Here is a 23695-nt window from a genome sequence, read left to right as displayed (position 1 = left end):
GAGCACTGCCTCGCTGTCCAATAATGGCACATTCTGATGATCGTTACGGGAATCCGTCATATAGATTTGAAAAGTGACGCCTCACCAATTTTTGAACAAGCTTCCATGCACTTTGATGTCCAGAAGTTAACTTCTACACGCATAATGATTAAATGGCCTACATTGGATGGAGAATAATGGAATAATAAGTAAATTGGGCATGCAATAGGTATATGGAGTAGAATAATGTACACATAACAAACTTGAGATTTGAGGTTGCTCTTCAGTGTTTTTTTATTGTGGCAATGAGATGATAAAATACTATCTACAGTATATTTGTGTATGAATTATTGCTTTTCAGTGAGGCAAAATGTATTTACAAAAGCCGATGGGGAATTGTGCTGAAAGAATTTCACTCTATCCCAAATAATATCCCAACTTAATATTCACTTATATGATGGAGGAAAAAAATACAGTTATGTTGACAGCAAAAAAGAAAATAACATTTACTTGTTTTTTTCATGTGTCCAAGTCATTCTTTTAGGGCAGTGGTTCTCAGATGGGGGTATGTGAAGTTGTGTGAGACTTCAACAGGTTTTCTGCAGGTATCTGAAAATTGAATATAATGTTTTTGTTTTTTTTTAATGCCATGACAGTAACAGTACATTTGTCTTTTTAAATTTAGAGCAAATTAATTGGAACATGAAGCAACTTATGTAAGGTTTTTATCTAGACTCCTTTGCAAAAACATATTATGCCTTTAGTTAACATTTATACATTTATTTGCATATCTAAATAATAATAAATGTGCCCTTTTTGCCATAACAGGAACTTAACACCTGTCTTTTCAAATTAAGAGGAAATTAAATTAATAATAAAACAATTAGAACATGAATCATCTTCTTGCTAAATTGCAAAAAAAAACATAAGCATTCAATTTTTACACTCTGTATATCAGCAAATCTAAAAGTTTTTAAATGTCATGGATGGAGCAGTTTATGTTTTCAAATTATGTTTTCAATTTTCAAATTAAGAGCAAATTGATTGGAACATGGAGCAACATTGTGCCAACTTTTGTAATAGTGACTCCTTTGCAAAATATTCCATTCCTTTGAGTGTTATTCATATGTCAACAAATCGGATTCAATGCTACTTAATGCCATCACAGTAATGTCTCTTATCTCATTGCTAAATTGTTTTGCAACTCCTTTGCGCAATGTTGGATGTCTTTATTTTGTTAAGTAGTACATATATCAATAAATCCAAATTAATGCTTTATAATGCCATGGCAAGAAGAGTACATTTGTCTTTTCAAACTAAGAGTAAATTCATTGGAACATGAGGACACTAATTGTTCTTGAAGTTCAATGCTTTTTAATGCCATGACAGGAACGGATTTTGTCTTTTCAAATTAAGAGCAAATAAATTGGCAAATGAAGAAATGCTTTATAATACCGTGGAAGAATTATACATTTGTATTTTCAAGATAAAAGCTAATTGATTGGAACATGAAAAAACTTTTTGGTAAACTGCATTAAAGTGACTCCTTTGCATGTGCCTTTACATGCATACATTGCCATTCGTGGCATAATTCTCTGGAAAACAAGCAGAAATACAAAAGGACAATGTTACATTCTTTAATTCAGCATCACCTGCAGAAATTCTGTTCACCCTCGTGCAGTATTTTGTCCAATCCTTTGATCTTTACCTAAAAGTCATTTCACATCAAAGGGAGCACATTGGAACAACACACAAGGGAGCAATGTCACCCCGATTCTGACAACATGTCCAAAGTTTAACATGGCACGATCACTTTGTTATCACAAAGTGCAAGAATGTGTCCAAAACATGGACACAATACTGCACAAGTGTTAAAATCTATTCAAAAGTGTCTTCATGCGCTCCCATTTGAGAACCACTGTTCTTGCGCACCTAAGTATTCCCACAATGGCAGACAAGTCATTCCATATAAATGTCCTAAAGTAGAGGGAAAATGGCACAAGCAAGTTCTAATAGAGCCCCCTAGCCATTCCACTTGAGTGCCAAATTGTCTTATTAGAGAGGACAAAGAGTATACTCGTACATGGAAAAGCACTAGTAGGTTTTCCACCAAAGGCTGAAATGGCTTAGCATCACCTCCTGCTTTGTTGCGTCTCTGTGAGTCACCCCTCTCCAATCTCAGCCCGGCCACAATCCCGTTTCTCATTATAGCCGCTCTCGGCTGCGACTTCCATTAGCCGCCTCCGCATCAGCGCTTTTCTGCCTCATTTGCCCTCACCGCCAAACTTTGGTGGACTTGACCTCAGCTAGGACTGGTTGAGTATTACTCAACAAATTCTGCTAAGGCTAAAAGCAATGTTTCAGTTTGAGCCTAAACTTTGGGGGTATAAGCTGTTGAAAAATTTATCCCTAAATAGTGTCTATTGTGTAACATCGATTGTCGATTGTTTTGATTCCATTGTTGTGTAAAATATTTTTCCTTTCTTTTTGAGAAATCACTTCCCGCAATGTTCACTTGCTTAAAACTGGGGATGCTCAACTTTTTTTTCCCAGAACGATAGTAGTAGTATCGCATTTAATACATTGCTACATGTTCCAGTTGATCAGCACTTAATTTGTAAATACAACTGTACTATTCTTGCCATGACATTAAACAAATCATTCGTTTTGATTTGCAGATGTATGTTAAACACTTAATAATAATAATAAAACATTTTGTAAAGGAGTGACGATAACAAACGTTAGAAACATGTTACTTCATGTTCCAATCAATTTGCTCTCAAATTGAAAAGAAAAAAGATATCCCGGTCATGTCAGTAAAAAGCGCTGAATTACATTTTATCATATATGATTAACATTTAAAGTAATATATTGTGCAAAGGAGTCACTATAACAAAAGTAAGCCACATGCCATTTCCTTTTCCAATTATTTGTTTTTAAATTTAAAAGACAATTAAACTGTTCCTGCCATGGCATTAAAAAGCAATAAATTCAATTTTTACAGAACATAAAAAAAAGTCGTTCAGCGTTGCAAAGGAGTCACTATGACGCAATTTAGAAATAAGTTACTTCATGTTCCAATTAAGGTACTCTTAATTTGAAAAGACAAATGTAATATTCATGTCATGGCATAAAACATTGTAGTATTGTACTTTATGTTCACTCTTGCATACTCACCTGTATCAATTACCTATATCATAAAATTTCAGTTAGCTCAATGAGTGAATTGTGATGATTCACCGATGTGTCAAATGACAGCAGTGCAGCATCAACTAGAAAGACTTAGTAGTAAAGGCAACTGGTATCGGCATCCATAAAATCACCCAATATGTCAAGAAAAGGTCTGTACATGTTGTTAGTACCATCCCATACCTCGTTTAAATAATTGTAAAACATGTTGTTGAAAAAAAACATAGCTATATGAACTTAAAACATCACCATAAAACAATTTAATTAATTTTCTCCATTGTCAAGTGAGGAAATGAAGTTAAAAGTTCACCCTATTTTCCAAGAAAATGTGAATGTCCATGTATGTACAATATTACATTATCAAGAAATAAATATTTTCAGTGTACGCTTAGGCCTATGTGTTTTTCGGGAAGGGGTCAAGTACTGCCTCAATACCATTTTTTAACACAATTCTCACTTGACTTTTGAGGCCTCTTGTCCTTTGTTAACATTTAAATGTACCACATAGCTAGAGTCATGAGCATTTGTCCATATTCTCGACACAAAAAAGTGACCATTTTGTCTTTCCTTCTTCTCGGTATGCATGCACGCTTCCATGAATCTAAGCATGAAGGAAGCATGTTTAATAATGCAGGTGGTTAAGTAAGATGGGTGGCACACAATGTCCCTGACACACTGATTGGCTGAGACTGAGCATGTGTGAGGCATGGACCACGTGACTTTGAGCCTCCCAGAATTGCAGAACGTGAAAAGACAACGTGTGTATCTGGAAAGGATCATTTTATCCGATTGCTCTTTGTTCTCACTGACTAGAGTGCAACAATAAAATTACAATGATTTTCTACTGACTGCTCGTGCCACTTTTGGCCTACTAGTCCGCAGGTAACCTGAATAGTAATTTATTTACCATAAACTGCTATATGACATTTAACTAGCTGCCCTTACATAAAACTGCATTAGCGCTTCACTTGTCGTACTAGTATCACGCAGATGTCAGCTACTGCAAAGTGTTTCGTCATAAAAAAAAAAAAAGGTGACTTTAGTGCCATCTAACGGTGAACTAAGAGACTGCAACAATTTTGAAGCATGCACACGAACTGTGTCTCAGGCGTCATCGACACCGAGCCGGGGTTTTTGCAAACCGGCAGTAAATGTCTCCCGTTTTGCCCTATTTGCGAAACGTGGCCGGCCTTTTTTTTTTTTTTTACCAAAGCCGAATGTTTCAAAACCTCCCGAGAAAGAGGAGATTTGTTCAAGCCTCCAGTTTCGTGGTTGCGTGTGACCAGCTTAATCGGGGATTTGTGTCATCACGCGACTTTTTTTCCCGCCGAAGATGCGGATACCGGTGACATCAGAGGTGAAAGTTATTTCTGATAGGACAAGTCAGAGGCGGAAACTTTTTCTGATTGGACAGAATTTGCGACATTCCTGCCGCCTAGCAGCTTGGCATGCTTGTACATGAATGTGAAACCGCAGTACGACTTTTTTAAATAAACAAACAAAGACGACGAGGGGGAGTCTATGCGGATTTAAATTAGCCGGTTACATGTAGACAAGGCCTCAGAGAGACCACATTTTGCAAGTTTACTACCACTGCAGTAATACTGTATTCAAAAAAGTTTTTTCTTCTTCAGGTAACTGTAGCACGAAAATGGTGGTGAAACATGTAAACCTCTGTAAATAGAGATTACTCGACCTATGATTGTATGTAAAGAAAAACACTGATTTAATAGAACATATTTTTTGGCACAAGATTGAACTTTATTGCGGGTTTTAAAATATTTTTTGGTATACCACTAGATGTTGCTAAATCTGCAAGACACCAAAGTGAATTTCATCTCACCCAATCACATGAGACATCTGGAAAGGATGGAATGTCCTCTACTGAGCACAGTAGGACTTAGTAGGGTAGCTCCAATGAGTCAAAAAAATTGCGATTAAAAAAAAAAAAAAGAAGTTTCGACTGGAGTGGAAACAAATAGGCTGCGTCTCAGGAGGCAATAAGGCAAACTATATTGAGAAAAGGAATTTCATTGAGCTCACCAAATTTAAATTTACTTCTGCACACTTAATTACAGCCATTAGTTTTCATTGAAACTGGTGGGAATCGATATTTATGGCTGTTATAGCACCATTATTATACTGTAACTTTGTTGTTTTAATATCATCATCCCAGCCAAAAACGCAGTAAAGTTCCCATTAGCTCTTATAATAAAGCATAAAGTCACATGATGTTACTGTATGTGAACCTGATCCTTGTGAAAAAGGTGATCACGGAGACACTGTTTCCATTGGCGCTGTCCCTGGCAGGTTCACTCAGTCAGTCTAGGAGCATCAGCCCAATGTCCAAGATCTGGGGGTTAGTACGTGACATGGCCAGTCTGAGGTGGAGAAATCAAAAGTCACATCTAAAGAAAATGTTGATTGCAACATATTTTGTTCCTTTGGAACTCAAATAAGATTATATTTCGCGACGTGACAGATTATTTTTCTCATTTTGCAGGAAATTAAAATGAATTGGATCACAGCATAAAAGCGAGCAAAGACGACATGCGCAAATTTATGTCAGTGATTCAAAATGATTTGGGTTGATCACTGGGATTAAACTGTTGACAGCAATACTCATCATCACCTGGAACTGAAACAGAGCTGTCCAGAGCGCAGCTGAAGACACAAACATACCAATATTTAGCTAGTGAAATTATTCTTTTAACTACTATTATATAAAAACAGAGAATCAAGTGCAAGGGGCCCAGCAAAATATCCACAAACTACAATATGAGAATATTTTCAAATTTTAAGCAGATTCTATTGGAGTGGATCAACAAGAATTAGTTTTGCCATATACAGTATAAAAATACTTCACACATTAACCTTACCTGGAGAAGGCTTCATCCAAATCATCTTCTAGTTCCTAATTTGGGGGGAAAAATATATACATATTTTCAGTCATCACAATTTTCCTGTGTATAGTTGTGTCATTGTATTTTACCAATGCTGGAGTATTATTGATGTCAGATGTTTTGTGGTCCTCCATCTGCTCAACATTTCCATTGTTCTCCACTACCACCTTGTCCTCAATGTCCATTAAGGTGACCGTGGTAAAATCTTGCATGGTTCACAACAATACGTATATACAAAATAATGCTCAGTTTGGAAGAATACTGTCAAGGAGATACCGTATTTTCCGCACTATAAGGCACACATCGAAGCCTTCATTTTTTTTAAAAAGCTGATGGTACGCCTTATAATCCGTTGCGCCTTATATATGGATCAATATTGAGATTGGGATTTGTAGATGGGGAATGAACTGATAAAGTAAGCTTTTTTTTCTACAAGATTGGTCATATTGACATTGAGTTATTATGCTCTTAAGAGTTTAGAGTTATTATTTGAGTTATTATTGTTATTACTTTGAGTATTACTATATTGTGATTGCACTGGAGTAACAATTTACTGGTATAAATGTTACACTACATGCAACATACTTGCTGTTAAAAGATAAACTGTCACGGAAATACAAATAAAATAAAACATAAGACAGTTGTTTATTCATTTTGGGAGTGAATGCAGTTGTCAGAAAGATGGTTTGTAATCTACTCATAAACTTTGACTGCTTTTACTGTTGCGCCTTATAATGCGGTGCGCCTTATATATGGAAAACGTTTAAAAATGTGTTTAATTAAGGGTGCGCCTTATAATTTGTTGCGCCTTACAGAGCAGAAAATACGGTATTTATTTAACAAAACGGATTCTAGGTGGCAGCAATTTTACCTTTGGGGCTGGAAGATCCTTCCAACTGCGAACTACTGCTGAGCTCATCACTTGAACCGGGCTCGGTTTCCCTTCCTTTCTCTAAAACACGGACAAGAATTCACTGACAGCCCAGATGAAACGGAGCTTCTATAGCCGTCATTGGCAGTGAATGAGTTAAAAATATTTGATCCTGAGTCTAAGACTTACCTTTTCGGGTCACTTGCCACAGTTCAAAGGCCACTCCGAAGGCCTGAGCTACTGTCAAAGCAACAGCCTGAGCCTGAGGAAGAAGAACACTTGAATAACAATGACACCAACCAAATACATTGGTGTAAAAAAGTATTTCATCTCTTCTTTGTAGTTTCAACTCTGTCATGTTGGAGCATTTTCAAGCATGAACTGCCCTTTCAATGTCACTAAAGTTTGAGACCACAAACTGATCACCAGATGTTCTCCTTCAGAATGTCCTGGTAAACGTGACAATTCATTTTTCCATTGATCACAGCAAGTTGTCACGGTCCTGAAGAAGCAAAGCAGCTCCAGACCATCATACTGCCACCACCACCACACCATAATTTTCAGAAATCAGAAAGGGGGCAAATACTTTTTCACGGCACCATATAATGACTCACAAAGTAATGAGAGCACCATTTTCACCTCTTTCCTCTTGGAGCACAGGTAGGCATGGCACTCCAGCGTCCCATTGAGGGTGTTTTGGGCGATAAATGCAAACACTCTGTCATGTACTTTGTCCACAGTACAATAGGATATTCTGGGACATAAACCAGCGATGAGAGGTGAAGACACACATAGATACCACAGGATGACAATTTGCACGGCTTTGCACCTGTATATGGAGATGATTTCCACGAAGCTGTTGTTGGAACTATCATAGAGACTGATCCCTTGAGGAGTCACTTTAAGGTAGACTTTCTGTGCTTTCTTCCCACTGATTTTAGCCTATCAACAAAAGAAACTTGAAATTTACATTTTAAAATAGAACTTTTCAGCATCATGTCTTCTGTGTACAAACATTGCAGTGCATTAGAAAACCACATCACACACACTCAAATCTTGGGATTATTTTCTAATATTTCACACGTACCGTGGCAACAATTCTCTTCACTGCTGCTGCTGCAAGTTCCTCGCCTTTGGGCTGGTCCACTAAGGTCATGCCGAGATGACGGAGGCTAAAGGTCATCCCCTCAAGTATGGTCTCTCTTGTGTCTGTCCAGTTTTCTGGAAGCTCTTTTGGATGTAAAATAATGACATCGTCCAACCAAATTAATGAATGATTATGTTTTGGAAGAAGTGGGAATAAGTCAGATGTTTTGGTGCAAAACCAGCTTTCATACTATTTATTTGGGCAAGAGCAGCTAGACTTTTTATTTTGTTCAACGTTGTTGCTGTGGAAACATATTGTTTACATATCAAATTATGCTAATTTAGATGGTGTAAAAATGCATGAAAACACATGAAGCTGCGCACACACATCAAGCCTAATGCCAAAAAAAGAAAAATATAATTTATCGGAAGATATTTTGATCTTTTTGATTTTCTTTTGCCAAGCCAGACTCAAGTGCATAAACTGGTGACGTGATTCTGAACAGAGTCAAGTCATGTAACTCAAGTTATCCATTTCTGGTTATGGTTACTGGTTTTACTATCTTTTACAGTGGTTCTCAAACTTTTTTCAGCGATGTACTCCCTGTGAAATATGTTTTCAGCCAAGTACCCCTGAACCAGTGTAAAGTGTTTTGGGGTTAAAAAAAAAAAGAACAACATAATACATACCATCAGTGTTTGATTTATTAAACTTTAGACCCTTTTAAACTTCATTTGCATTGGTCCACATAGAAGAAATCTGTTATCAAAAAGAAATTCCCTCATTTTTAATACATATTTTTCCACTAAAAATTAATCAATTTAAAGTGTCAGACCTGTTCTAAAAAAAAAAATACACCTAAAATACCTAAAATCCCAAAATACCTAGAGTGTCCTGTTTATGGGTTACAGTAGAGAGCTGTTCAAAAAATAAACAATTAACTTAATTATTAATATTTGTCCCCAAAAGAATAGTCAAAGTGAGACCTGTTCTAAAAAATAAATACTTATGAATAAATATTTATTCACAGAAAAATACTCAACTTAAAAGTAGCAGAGATCTGTTCAATAAAAATAAATAATTAAATTACTAACCCTAACCTACTGAACATAAAATTTGTTTTATGAACTTGTATGTTCCTGAAACAATTGATTAATTCAATAATTATTTTTAAAGGATTTTTGGATGTTTGTTCGTTTCATTTAAAATCTTGAGTACCCCCTGAAGTTTCTTCAAGTACCCCCCAGGGGTACAAGTAGCCCCATTTGAGAACCACTGTTCTAGTATATCTCAAGTATAATCAACATTTAAAAAGTAAATAGATGTACATAACAATTTATCTGCTACGTCTATATCGAGGCGAGTGAGCAGGGACATCATATCTATAGTATGTCACAGGTACTGTCACTGTAAAGTCAATATATCATCTCCACAAACAACAAATTCTGCAATCCTTGGTAGTTAAAGGTAGAGAGTCAGTAGCATGAAAGATATGTGTCTAAGTACATCTCACAAAGCAACATAACACGATCAAACCAAGAAAAGAGTGAAGAGCATGCCGAGACAGCTTGAAGGAGCAGCTGAGTAGTTATCAGTTGTGGTGCCGTCCGACCCTGACCCTGGATCTGTGTTTACATACATTTCCTCCGAGCAAGAATGGACGCGAAAAGGGCATTCAGTGGGAAGAGGCTTGAGCAGAAAAACAACCCGATTACCATGAAATTACCAATTCCTCACTGGGGAACAATGCATACCACAATTGCATGCATGTAGGCACATGTTCTCTCTCAAGTACAAATTAAGCATCTTGACCTTGTGTTTTTCATTTAGAAAGTACTAATGTCATGAATATCAGCTGGCGCCGAAGGAGAAAGGAGAAATGATAAGCTTTGTCAGAAACCTTAAAAAGTTAACTGTAAAAATTTGTGACAGAAAATACAGTATCTCATGGGTTTTAGGAAACGGATGGTTGAAAGTTGTGTGGTATATTTAAACAGTTTATTTTAACGGAAACATTTCGATAACATCCTGCTTACAGGAAACCGAAGGTCAGCAACACCACAGCATGGACTGAGACCAAAACAAGCAATTATAAACATGAATGTGCTAGCAGCTAAAATAAACACTATACAAAAAAAAAAAAGAAAAAAGAGTGACATAGAAGCTAGCGATTATTATCTATCCATTAATTTAGACTCTGGAGCATCTATTTCCATGCTGGTCCAAAAGGGCAGACAATTGGCTAAACACACAATTGCCATGGAAACCAGCAACTGTGTCCATACACCTCTCAAGCCAAATGTTTCTGATTTAAACAAACATTCAAACATACCATAAGCCAAAAGTAAATGTATGCAGCTAAGTATTGATTAACATGCGCAAATTAACCAGTGAAAGTGGATCAAATGGGCCGTCAATACAGTCAGGACAGTCAATATGGGTCGGCGCTGGTGAGGAATGTGCTACCAAAAATTCAATCCTGTACTGTAATCTATACCACAATGTGCTGCTTTTACAACAAGTGGGTCAGTAGTCGCATTTACCAGGAAGCCTTAATTCCTCTAATAATCACTTTGAGCAACATAGTAGCCATAAAATGTCTCAAGAAATGAATAAAACAATGTAGCCACTTAAAGTAAAATGATAACATAAGGACTGACATGATGTGATTATTTTTCTTATATATTTTCTGAAAAGCAAGAAAGGAGGACTGAGGCTTTATGAATTTGATGGAGATTAAGACCCCAAAACACTGGACTGAGGCCTCAGTGTAAGGCACAAAAATCACCGCCTGCTCTTTCAGACCCTAACCTCTGAACTTTTAGTCGTAAATCGAAAGTGGAAATGTATCTACAATTGAAAACCAAATCCCAACTAGGTAATAAATAGCAAGTGATTTAATCAGGAAACTCATTTTATTATTTGAAGGGACACACACCGTTAACATAAAATCGTTGAGATTTGCTTTTTAAGCATTAAAGTGGAAGAATAATTGATTTTACGCAATGAAAGAAAAGCTGATTGAAACATGCTTAATGAATCATGATCATGGCATTTATTCGAATGAAAAGTAAAACATGTACAGCTTACTTCTATGTCTTCTAGCAGTCCAAGACTGTTTCGCCGCACTGGGTCTTCGGATTATGGCTCTACCAGCTGACTTCAGGACATCCATATCTGTATACTAAGTGCAGAAAGTCCGGAGAAGTCTCGCAAATGTTGACCAGCGAGCAGCTGAGGGCCAGTACGTTCTGGTGGTGCATTCAGGGGCTGGCCGAAATCTTACAACTCACGTGAAATAACAAAACAAAGATGGTAAAGTTGGGTAAATATGTTGGGAACTCGAGCTGGATTTTACTTTGAGGTCTAAAATACGTTTTTATATTTAGGTAGTCATCTTTACTTGAGCGAGTTAACATCGTCAAACTGTTTTCGTGCAGTTTATCTGAAACTGCCAACACAAAAATAAGTCTGAACGGCTTGCACTGCCTCCAGCAAGAATTTAATCGTGATGGGAAACTGAAAATTGTGACAACGCCACATTTGACTCATATGAAATATGGGGAAAAGAGAACAAAAATAATACAGATCAGTGTTACCTCTTTTTTTTCCTTTCTCACAAAGATTTCACTAAGCCAGCGTGATCCACAACAACAAGTGTTCCAGGTAGGTCAAATGATAACACAAACGTGAATAAAATACTGTAGTTCACATTCACAAAATCCCGCCTGGTTGAAAAATAGAGCAAAGTAAATATAAGAAATACAAAAATACCGTCTCATAATTAAATCCACAAATAAATACATGAATGAAATAACACAATCAAAGTGACAACCTGCTGCTTCATCACAATCAGCCTTGTAAAAGCTACACCACCTAGATACGTTCTAGTGACACAAAAACAATCGAACAGCACCTTTTTGAAAAAAACGTTATGCTAATTACATAGATCGAAGAATGGAGAATACACACAACACTTGGCACTTAACTAAACAAAGCAACATTCCTCCGTAAGTTAATGTACATTGCAGTAAACGAAGAGATGCCATTTTTAGACATGGAGAGATAATCAGTTTGGTTGTTTGGCAAACCAAGACTGTCACAAAAAAAACAACATCCTTCTCCCTTTAAGATAAAACTCAGGCTGTCATTTAAGTTTGGAAATCGCAAAACAAATTGTTTGAGCTGGTGACAATAGCATTTGAGTTCAGATCCTCAAAAAATGTCTGAAAGCATCTAGCTGAGCTTTTAGAGAAATTGCAGAATTGAAAGGCACTGTGAAATCTGCAAAAAAACAACAACAAAAAAACAGCAGCAACCAGTTACCCAGACATCATTAAATTCATTGGTTATGGCCTGAAAAGTTGCAATTTGGTCCACACGGAAAGGAAAAACATTTGCAGCAAACACGATATTTGGGCAGTGCCATCTGAACTACAGCATTTCGATTAATTGAGGGGGTAAATTACAAATGTTTATCCTTTTGAAAGGGTTATAAAACAAACACTAGGGATTTCGAAGCATGTTTTACATTCATGTATTTTCAAACGTCTTAGGTGACTTTACGTCAAATATGAAAAATTAAAGCCTAAACTGACTCATAAGAAACAAAAACCTGAGGAAAACAGTGACAAAAAGTGACACACAAATATCTCTTCATTTGGCCAAGAAACTATTCCTCTTCTCACCATTTATTTTAATCAATCTGCTTGAATGATGAAATAGGCTTTATGAGGAAACAAAAGTTGGCAATACACAATTGTTTTTGGTCACAAAATTGACTTTTTAAAACTTTATTTGAGTGTTTATTTTGCCTTTCTGAAAATTCTAAAAGAAAATTCTGTTTCATTAAGCCAGAATTGCGACCCCATAATGACAAGTTCCTCTTTTGAGAATTGTGATTAATCTCAAAATGAAGTCCAGAAGTACCGCTTTAGTCAGAATTCTGACTTCCTCAGAATTCTTTTTTTTTTTCCCCTCAGAATGTTTACTATTTTCAGAACTCGACGATTCTTAGAATTCTAATATAATCAGAATTCTCAATTGAAATTCATAATCCAGTTCAATTCTGCCTGATTCTGAAGTCAGGATTCTGGCTTTATTCTCTGTATTCTGACTATTCTTAGACTAATTAGCAAGAATTGTGACTTCACTCAGAATTCTTATTTGAAAAGGTGTGACCGACTGTCTGATTTTAGACAAAATTTACATGGGGTAGGACCCAAAGTTTTTTAACTTCTTCCTACTCCCTTTTAACATATAAACTGCTGAACAGTTACTTCTACTATTTTACGTTCTTTCTTTTTCCAATGTTTATTAATTTATTTTATTCTTTTCACTCGTACTGTTTAGATGTTCATTAGAAAACCAATTCAATAAAATTCTGGTCATACTTTATCGCTTTGACAGGTCAGAATTCTGAGTAAAATAAGTTGTGTGAAAATATAGTCAGAATCCTGACTTTTCCATGGGAATTCTGAGACACATGTATGAATCCTGCCAAGCTTTTTTTTTCTTCCTGCCCTGCTAATCCTCTTCTGTAGTTAAACCTCACAACCCCTCACAAAAAAAAAAAAAAACCTTCAAATGTTGATATGTATGCAGGCGCTGTGTCCCTCAGTGCTGTCAGAGGCTTGTAAACTCAGAATGACCCGAATTGAAACAGATCTTTAAAAAACATTTAAAAAAACAGAAAATGAAAAGAAAAACACATCAGTCCAGTCATTTTTTGAGGGGCTGGTAGACCGAGGCGTTGGGGTCCAGGGAGGAGGGACTATTGTCCATGAACTTGGAGGAGTAGTGTGGGGTCACCGGACTCAAGTTGCTGCTGTCGGCGGAGTAGGACAGGCTGGGCATCACTGCCATCACCTCGGCTATCTTCTGCTTGAGCTCGGCTATTTCTTGCTCCCGCTGGTGGATCTGGCCTGAATAGATAGGAGAGCCAGAAGTTGAAAGCGTTGGATTAAATGGCCTATAACATAATATTTTATACTTTCCACAGTAAAATATTTGCATCGAAATTACATTTGGCACACCTGCGATTTAATTTCAGATTAAAATATGAATTTTATTGTACCGACATTTCTAACCAGGAAATAAAATGCTTTGTTTGCAGAGACTGCACCTCTTACCGTCTGGCTGCCTTGCCCCCTTCATAATGTTCCTCAATGCCTGCAGGCCACGCAACATGCATCCATCCATCATCTTGACCACTCATCCTCTTGAGGCTCGCGGCTAATGGAAACTATTCCAATAGTGTGAATAACGGGAGCCAAAAACAGCCATTTTACTGACAGATACACAATGGCATCAATACACCGCTCACACTAAAGATGCGTTCCCCCTATCAAATCAGTCCTTGTGGGAACCCAGTATTCTCAACGATAGTTCCGCCCACGGGTGAATTATTTACTACTGACGTTGATTGTTAGGCTGTGTGCTCCCTTACACAAATTTTGGCCACTTCAGCATTTTCTACATTCAAACGTTGTAGCTAATAAATGGAACATTGCTGTCTATATGACCGACTTGGTGCTAAAACTCTCCTCCTCAGCTCCGGAATCAAAAGTGCTCTACTTGTCATAATCGAACTTCAAGCCGTTTTCATCTGCGTGGGCGGGGCCAGTGTGAGAGTGTAGAATAAACAAGGAATGCTTAGAAATTCATCATCGAAGGAAAATTACACATTAGGAGTGTTGAGGATGAGAAATCAACATTGGAACAAGTTTAAAAGCTCCAAAAAGTTGACTATTCATGTTAGAGCCCCGTTAAATTTCAAAACAGACTCCAAAGTTCTACCTTGTGCTATCTCCAGCTGCCTCTTGGCGTCGCCCAGTGCAGAGAAGAGATCCAACTTGATCCTGGTCTCAGCACTCAGGCTGTTCTCCAGGTGCTGCGTCTTCTCCTGCATGGCCGACAACGCCGACATCAACACCTCCGTGTCCTTCTCGTTCTCTTTGTACTTGCGCAACTCCTGGAGACAAAATACATCCAGTCAATTTATGTTAAATGATAACAGTTGAATACAACTGAATCCTACCTGACATTTTCCCTCCAGATCTCTAATCTGCTCCTCTTTGACTTTCATGTCCACGCTGAGCTTCTTGCACTCGGTCTCCAGCTCTCTGATACGACCTCGCAGGGAATCTGTCGACTCCACTCTGATAGGGAAACCAAAATCTTACTTTGTGGGCTTCTTTACGGCTTAGAATGCTTCTTTTTCAGGAATGAGTACCTTGTGGCGGCAGCTAACGCCACGGCTCTGGCAGCCGTGGCCTCCTCCATCTTCTTCCTCTTCCTCTCGTCAGCCAGCTGTTTTTCGGCCAGGGCCCGCGCCTCCTGCTCAGTTTTGAGCCTCTTCTCCAGCTGGGATATGGTTTGCTTGTCCTTCTGCTTGGCCTGGACTGAGCTGTGGAGCCTGTGGGAGCAAGGTGTAACATGAAACCTTAAAAAACATGTGAGATGTCCTTTTTTTTTCAGCCTGCTAAATATACACAAAAGTCAAATCTGATACTAATACTAAACTGGGTTTCAATTAAAAGTGTAATAAATAGGTATGTGCAAAAACCAACACCACATTCACTGTAAAAATGTGAAGTAATTTAACTCTTGTGCAGTATTTTGATCATTTTTGGGTCATTTCTTTCAATGCTTTTCCTTTGATGTAAAGCGCCTTTGTAAAGATCAAAAGGATTGGACAAAATACTGCACAAAAAAATGTGTCACATTTATTCAAGTAAATATAATTTCCCACTTGTTTCATCTAGCAGTATTGCCCAATACCTGGCCTTATTTCAGTTTTATGATCGCAAACTAGACATTACAAATTCTAATACAAAACTGTCATTGTTTTAATGAAATTTAAGTGGAATTTCTGTATTGGAAAATGTCTTTTCTCAAAATGAGCTGTTTTTTGGGTAGATTATGTTTATTGAAAATACTGGTAGTATCAGTTCTTGGTGTCAGTGACAACTCAAACTCAGTCGGATAAAAACTGATTATCGAATATTCCTAGTTGTAAATGAAACTAATGCAACTAATGATTACTCTAATAACACATTAATCTGTTGATTGTTGTTTTGAATAATATGTTGAAAAACATTTAATTTCCAAATATTTAATATTGATTGAACACAAGGTTCATGAAGAACTAAAATGCAACTAATGATTACTCTAGTAACACATTAATCTGTTGACTGTTGTCTTGAATAATCATTTGAAAACATTTCATTTCCAAATATTTAATGTTCATTGAACACAAGATTCATGAAGAACTAAAAGAACAAATATAACTCTCAAAACGTATTGATCGTCAAAATGATTCTAATTTGAATAAATAGATTTCAATTGGTTTACTATTGAATGGTAGTATACTAATTTCAATTGGTTTACTTATAAATGGTAGTATACTAACAGGCCCCATAAATGTTTGCATTTTTCATTTGTTAGTATTTGATATCTCAGAAGAAATATTGTATGCAAAATAAAAAGTACCATATTTTAAGGGCTATAAACCGCAATGGTACATAAGCCGCAGCAGCAAAATATGAGCAAAAAAAAATCGATTTTTTGTCACAGACAAGCCGCACTGGACTATAAGCCGCAGGTAATAACATTAGATCTTTACGCAAAAAGAAGGCATCTGACGTTTATTATTTCTTTTAGCTATTTAATTTTTTTTTCTAATTGGCTGCCGACAACAATATCCTCTCTTTAGCAGACTGAACATGCCTGCATGTTTAGCCCCAACATATTTATAGAAAATGGATGGATAATCTGTTCGTTAAATACCAGTTGAAAATCAAAATCAATACTTCAATAGCATCTTTATTTGGTCTTCCTTTGTTCGATAGTTTATTTTAGTGAACAAAATAACACATTCTGCATAATTCATATACAATCATAAATACATAAATAAAATCACATATACTGTGTACTGTACAGTAATCCCTCGCTGTATCGCGGTTCATCTTTCACGGGTTCGCTGCTTCACGGATTTTTTACAGTGTGGATATTTTTTGCAGCGCATTGTGCTCTGAATCCTGATTGCCTAAGGGGCTTTACTGTTGTCTCGAAATAAAATAGACGCTATACTGTATTGGTCTTTCACTTGTCAATTTATTACAAAAGACAAGAGGATCCAAAAGCTTGCTTTCATCTCTCCTGTGTCTCTCGTGTGCCCGTCTGCACTCAGCTCAGCTCACACGTTACAAACGTGCTAGTAAGCACATTGATTGATAGCTTGGTCTCTGTGAGCCAATCACGTGATTCGTAGGTGTGCCGAGAGGAAATGCACACATCTGTGTTTCTACCGAGAGCAACGGAGAAATGCGCAATCTGACCTTTACCTAGATTTCTTTTGTAATAAATTGAAATTTCAAGTGCATTGTTATGATATAAGAGGCTTCACTTTAGTTCAATGTCCGGGCATATCCGTTTATAAAATCTTCTTGCTCAGAAAAGAAAAGAGCTCAACAACTATGCATAACAATGTGCAGGTTCAGGAGGAAGAGGCATAGCTGGGACTGTGAAATACGTGAGTGACAATGTTTCCAACTTTGTATTACGATATTAAAATGATTGTTTTAAACACATTTGGAGCTTTAAAACAGGTTTTTATTTTTGGTTTTATTCTATAGTTTAGTATTGCATTGTAAAATGATAAAAAAATAAATAAAGCTGGCTACTTCTCAGATTTCATTTTGCGCGTGTTATTTTTGGAATGTAACCCCCACGATAAACAAAAGATTACTGTATATAAAATTTACATGTCACAAATTTACCCCAAAGTTTATACATTCTCTTATTAAATTTAGAAATATATATATTTTTAATAATATATTGTTTTCACAGTTATTGAGCACGGCTATTGATTCACATCTTTTCAATTCAATTTGATAGTTCCATAAATTGACACCTTGAACAGATATACACATTTGCTTGCTGGTGGCTAGCGCAAAAAAAAAAAAAAACACAGATAAACCGTACTGGACTATAAGCCGAAGGGCTCAAAACATGAGGAAAAAGTCGCGACTTATAGACCAAAAAATACGGTAATTGATTTGTTATCATGAAGAACAACAGTTCGGTTGATGTTTTGCCTATAGTTTGTCATATTATTTAGCATGCCCCGCTGACAATGTACAGCTACTACGTTTACAGGTGTGCAGTCCTAGCTCCAGTCAAGGGTTAAAAGCAAGATGGACACTTTAGTCTTGTGTGTGGACAATGAGGCAATTGACTTGGCATGAAAACCGGACTCCTGGTTAGGGTAGGTCTTTCAAAAGGTTATTAGACATTTTTTTCAGCTTTGAGATAAATATAGTTTATTGGCTCCTGACCTCCTCACAAATTGTGAGTAAATGCATTGAAACTCTCCAGTTTGAGTTAAACAACATATTATTGTGAGACATAGATTGTACTGTAGTTCAGTGTTTACTATGGACAATTATTTTAAAATTCTTGACCAGGCTCAAAAACATTTCGAATTTGAACACGCCATTTTCTGTAAAATGAGTAATGCACAGCTTGTCTATACATTGACCCACTTGTTCTGGAGCAGTTCATTGTCCTGTTGGAGCTGGCCCAGTTCAGAGCGAAGGCTGCGGTCTTGGCTGCTCAGAGAGGACAGCTGACTCCGCAAATCTGACTCCACCTGCCGGTTGGCCTGAAGGTCCGCCTTGAGGCGTTTCACGTCCTGCTCCATCCTTTTCACACAAGGGACAGGTATTTATTCATTTTTTTTCATATCCTCATGATCATTCATCCCTCGCGCATTTTTTGACTCATTTAGCGGTCACTGGTGATGAATAATTTAATTAATATGGATCTTTGATGTCTATAAGCATCAATTGCATTGAATGAGCTAAAGGGGTAGTCTACCCATTTTTTTTTTTTTTTTACTTCACAATAATGTTCTATGCAGCCCCACTATTTTATACCTGGAAATTTGATTGATATTGTTTGTGGAATATAAATAACGCAGCATGTTTTTTTTATCCATCTGGTTGATGACCGAAAATGACAGTTGCTCAGGTAACAAACAATCACTGCTCAGCTTGCTATCGCATGACCTAATTTGGAAAACCAGGAAGCTGTGATTGTTTGCCACCCGATCACCGAGTAACTCAGATTCCATTTTCAGGCGAGTGGCAAAATGGCCACCATCTGAGATGGATGAAAACCTGTGGATTTTGCTGCTTTAATTCATATTTCACACACACAATATGAAACATTTTAATGGCAGCCAGATTAATGAAAAAGAAAGCCTGACAGCCAATTTCGACCTTTGTGACTAAAGTGTATTTTTTTGTTGTTATTTTTTTTCCCAAGCTCTTTCTTGGTCCATTCCTCAAAATAATAATAATAAAAAAAAGAAGTAAAAAAAAAAAACTAATTGATTGGCACTCCTCAATAAGGCTTCCAGCAAAAAAAAAAAAACTGAACAAAATATTTACACAACAGGTGTCAAACTCAACATCAACGCTAATTATGACTTCCAAGTGCTAAAATGCTCAATTTGCAAGTTGTCTTCAAATTAAAAAAATAATAATAAAAAAAAATCACCCTTTGATCAGTTTCTACAGGCCTTTGATTTCAAAAGTGAGTTTGACAATCCTGGTTCAGACTATTAAAACACATAGAACACAATGTAAAAAAAAAAAGAAAAAAAAAAAGGTTTTGGGTTCACTTTCCCTGACCAACATCTCTATTTCTTACCGTACTAAAGCATCCATCTTCCCAAGCTGGTTGTTGGGGATGCAGTTTTCGAGTGGATCCTTTGGACTTTTCCCACCCGTCTTCTGCCTTTTGTCATTTTTACTCGACGATGAACCAGCCGTGGGAATGCTGCCATTACTAAAACTGTGATTCCTCGGCGATGAGTTGCAGACGCCGGAGGTATTTTTGTAATTCTTCCCGCTTGTCGCCACTTCTTCTTTGGAAGAGGCAAGGGAATTGGAGTCGCTGTGCGCGTTGTCTCCCGCCATGTCGTTGCTCAGTTTCTTTGCCCTGATGTAGTTCTCTATATATTCCGTCTCCTGTAGTTTGGAGTCCATTGAGTGAATAATGTTGTTATTGATTCCAATTGTGTTTTGTTTTTTGCCTTCACGCTCTTTTGGAGTACTGTCCTTCCCTTTTTCCCTGTACTCCAGTTCCGGTAGTGGGACTGAGTTGCTTTTCTTATTGGGGATTCCTCCGTTTTGAGACCCGATGGAAGGTTCTGTTTCAGAAATCGCTTTGGCTGAAGTAAGAGGAACAGAGAAAAGTAACATTACATACGAAAATGTTTTTTTTTAAATGTTTTTATTTTTTCATTCTTTGCAAACTTTCATTGGCTTATGTCAATATTTTTATTATCCAGTTTGTGTGCACATCTCACCTTCCTCTGCTTCCCTCTCTTGCCGCTGCAGCATCTGTTGCTCAGGGGGCAGCGCCTGTTGGAGTAGCTCCATGTAGAACTCGTTCTCCTTTTGCACTTCCTTCTGCTTCCTAAGCCGCATCTTGTAGCTCACGTAGCTCTTGAAGCCAAAGCCCAGTGTCACTACTGGATAGCCGATACTGTCATAAAGCAAAAAGTACAATTTATAGATGAAAGTGCACCCGTTTTGCTTTGTAATCATCACTATTGATTCCATCAAAAAGTATGGGAGACAAATTACTTTATTTTCCGGACTATAAGCCGCACCGGCGTATAAGCCGCAGCAGCAAAAATTGAGTAAAAACACATCTTATGCCACGGATAAGTCTCACTGGACTATAAGCTGCGGGTCATAACATCAGATATTTATGCAAAAAGGTGGTATATGAAAGTTTTTTAATGGTCTACCAAGTGCAACATCTTCTCTTTAACAGACTGAACATGCCTGTATGTTTAATCCCACCATTATTTTTATAGAAAATGGGTGGAACGATATTACCTACATATCACCAATAGAATACTGCAGTGTTAAATAGCAGGTCAAACTTGAAATCAACATTTTGACAGCATTCTGTCTCCCATTAGTTAATTGATAAATAAATTTGGTGAACATTGCACACACTGCACATAAATAATATATACAATCATAATATTATAAATACAGTCCTATATACTGTATACCATATATAAAATTTACACGTCACAAACTTTTATACAAGATCTTATCCATTTTATACATTTTTTTAAATATTTGTAATGATATATTTTAAAACGTTTTGAGCACAGCCATTGATTCACATCTTTTGAGTTCTATTTCTATGTTGTTCCATGAACGGACTCCTTGAACAGATAAACACTTGACCACTTGACTGGTGGGAAAAACAAAAAACAAAACAGCAGATAAGCCGCACTGGACTATAAGCCGCAGGGTCCAAATCATGAGAAAAAAGTTGCGGCTTATAGTCCGAGAAATACGGTATGTGAAGTCTAAGTAATTGAATGATACTGCATTTGTCTACTTCATTCTCAGTACAATGCAGAACACAATGTCATATAGACTGCTGTAATACTTGATTCCTTGTCTATTTTCACCAAAGGTCCTTTAGTGACCAAGATTTTGATGGCATTTGTAAATTAATTTACAATTAATTTTGTCCCTTTTATACACTGTAGATAAATCATTCAATCACCTGAAATGTATTTTTACATATCCTTCAAGAGTTTAGGCATTTGACCGGGTATTTATTTTAGTTTATTCATTTATTTCTCAGATGTTTTATTTAATTTTGCAACTTTACTACACCAAAGTGCCAACTCATTCAACCCCAAAGACATTTTTTACTGTTCTTCAAAAGTTCATTGTGCTCAGTTGTGCCTTGATTACACTGAAGAACTCCTTCAATCCGAAAGACATTTTTAAGTATAGTTCAAGAATTTGTTTCATGTATTTGTGTTTTGTTTTCCAGGGATTTATTTGTGTATTTTTTTCACGTATGTATTTATTTTCAAGCATTAGTGTAAAGGAGGGTCTGAAAAATTGCTGGCACTGAGGATTCTTGCTTGTGTGTGCTTTATTGCACTTGATAGCAGTAAAGCTAAACTGCTGAAGAGCCCATTCTGTTTGGAATATGGATGCATTGCAGAGTAACTGAAAGGACTTACCAGTGAGCTGCAAAAGGTCGACACAAGTCAACATGAAAGTTCTTCAGGTCTTTGAAGCGGATGGCAGCTTCAATGTACACAAACAGGATCCACAATGACACAGTGGGGAGACACACTCCTCTCTCTGGGTGGACCACATAGAGATGCAACGTCAAGATTTTGTTTTGGCACAAAACACGACTCTTTAGATGTCTAAGGCCAGACCTTCATTCCAAATACAAATATCTGTGTTCTACACAAAAACAAAGGGTAGAAATACAATAACCCAAAGAGCTCACCTGTGTGCCACACATACTGGACCCATACATATGTACTGGCGGCAAAGAACAACCACTGGACAGGGATGAAGAGGAGGCAGATGATATCTGACGTGAGTGCCACAAACACAAAAAAGAATGAGAACGCCTGAAAAACAAAGAAGAGAAAGTTAATCATGCAATCAATGTGCACTGATTTTTAATCTGTTATCGAAACCACAAGAAAATGCCCTTACCAATCCCTGATATCGGTAGGAATCGTAGACACTGCGAAGAAAAAGCCAAAAGGGCCACAGGTACTCAAACCTGAACTCCAACACAAAGTCAGCCAGCAGAACTAACACCCACACAACCAAGAACTTCAGATACAGGAATGTACTGCAGGGAGATAAAGACATAAAACATTCTGCGATAATTATATTTGGTACAAGTACACGATGCTTAAAATTGTCTAGTGTGGATTTCTATGTGCATTTGGACCAAATGGTGATCAGAATTATTTGACATTGTAAATCATTAGATAAAAACATGATATTATTATGATTATGTTGTGTTTCTTGTATGCTCAAAACGTTTTACTTAAAACATTGGGGATCACTACATATAATGGAAGCTACATTTCTGTGTAAAAAAAATATATATTTTTTTGTAAACAGGTGTTACACAGCATTGCAATTGACGTTTTTACGAAACAATTTCAGACCTTTGATTGTGCGTCTTAAAACATTCATCTTTTGTGATTATTCTGTTAGCTAAATTCGTTTAAAATGCTAAAATAGGGAGAGAAAATAACAAGGAAAAAAGACATGTTCTGTAGGATGAGTCACCGGGTAATTTCTAGCAACCATTACATTAAATGCGGAGCCAAATTTGAATGAACTAACGTTAGCTAGCCAGGACCAGAAAAATAAACACGTTTGGGCCCCCCACAAGATGTAACGTAAATTTCGCTTTTGCATTGTCTCGTAATGTACATGATCGTTATACGCGAATGATGTACAACGGGCACGACCAATGTCGACATTGAGCGAGGCGCCATTGTTATACAATCGCGTCCCTTACAATCCATTTTTTTCTGTACCTGCTATATATACCCTCGGTGATTCGGTTCCGTTTCAACGGCCGTCTGAGTTTGCTGCAGTCCGCATTGCGCCGCTTCATCCTCCCCCAGAAGATTTTCCCGATGTGTCGGTGCTGTAACAAGGGCACGGGACTGTCATTCGCTCACGCAAAAATTCACAGGTCGTAAATTAGCCACCGTTGTTATTGTTAAATACACACGAAACAAAGAAATAAATAATAACAGTGCGCGAGAGGCCCCTCCCCTTT

The 23695-nt window shown here is 37.1% G+C and overlaps 2 protein-coding genes across 5 annotated transcripts; both read right to left on the bottom strand.

Moving 5' to 3' along the window:
- Positions 1-104: 104 nt before the first annotated feature.
- On the bottom strand, positions 105-11366 carry LOC148406663 (low density lipoprotein receptor adapter protein 1-B-like). Of its 4 annotated transcripts, XR_015863942.1 has the most exons (12): positions 11120-11366; positions 8030-8172; positions 7772-7884; positions 7582-7696; positions 7369-7476; positions 7132-7204; positions 6943-7023; positions 6161-6276; positions 6048-6082; positions 5801-5832; positions 5418-5549; positions 105-588 (listed from the first exon to the last, which is right to left on the bottom strand). XR_015863942.1 is itself a non-coding variant. In XM_088404447.1 (11 exons), exons 1-11 carry the CDS (start codon positions 11202-11204, stop codon positions 5503-5505), a joined length of 948 nt encoding a protein of 315 aa, XP_088260573.1. In that variant the 5' UTR covers positions 11205-11366; the 3' UTR covers positions 4193-5502. The 4 variants fall into 4 exon arrangements, 2 of the variants coding, with proteins under 2 accessions (XP_088260573.1, XP_088260574.1); XR_015863943.1 differs by lacking the exon at positions 5801-5832 and having other exon boundaries at positions 109-588; XM_088404447.1 differs by lacking the exon at positions 105-588 and having other exon boundaries at positions 4193-5549.
- A 143-nt stretch (positions 11367-11509) lies between these two features.
- On the bottom strand, positions 11510-23676 carry maco1a (macoilin 1a). Its single transcript, XM_088404446.1, has 11 exons — positions 23448-23676; positions 22603-22744; positions 22388-22514; positions 22110-22233; positions 20409-20587; positions 19748-20270; positions 18577-18735; positions 15264-15446; positions 15069-15189; positions 14828-15002; positions 11510-13953 (listed from the first exon to the last, which is right to left on the bottom strand). Exons 1-11 carry the CDS (start codon positions 23525-23527, stop codon positions 13751-13753), a joined length of 2016 nt encoding a protein of 671 aa, XP_088260572.1. The 5' UTR covers positions 23528-23676; the 3' UTR covers positions 11510-13750.
- Between the last annotated feature and the right edge of the window lie 19 nt (positions 23677-23695).

The sequence above is a fragment of the Hippichthys cyanospilos genome, chromosome 21 (assembly GCF_059441005.1).
Source record: "Hippichthys cyanospilos isolate Australia breed blue-spotted pipefish chromosome 21, RoL_Hcya_1.0, whole genome shotgun sequence".
In the NCBI taxonomy this organism is placed as follows: domain Eukaryota; kingdom Metazoa; phylum Chordata; class Actinopteri; order Syngnathiformes; family Syngnathidae; genus Hippichthys; species Hippichthys cyanospilos.
Note: the sequence above shows the minus strand (reverse complement) of the source record. Positions and strands in the feature narration are given on the sequence as shown.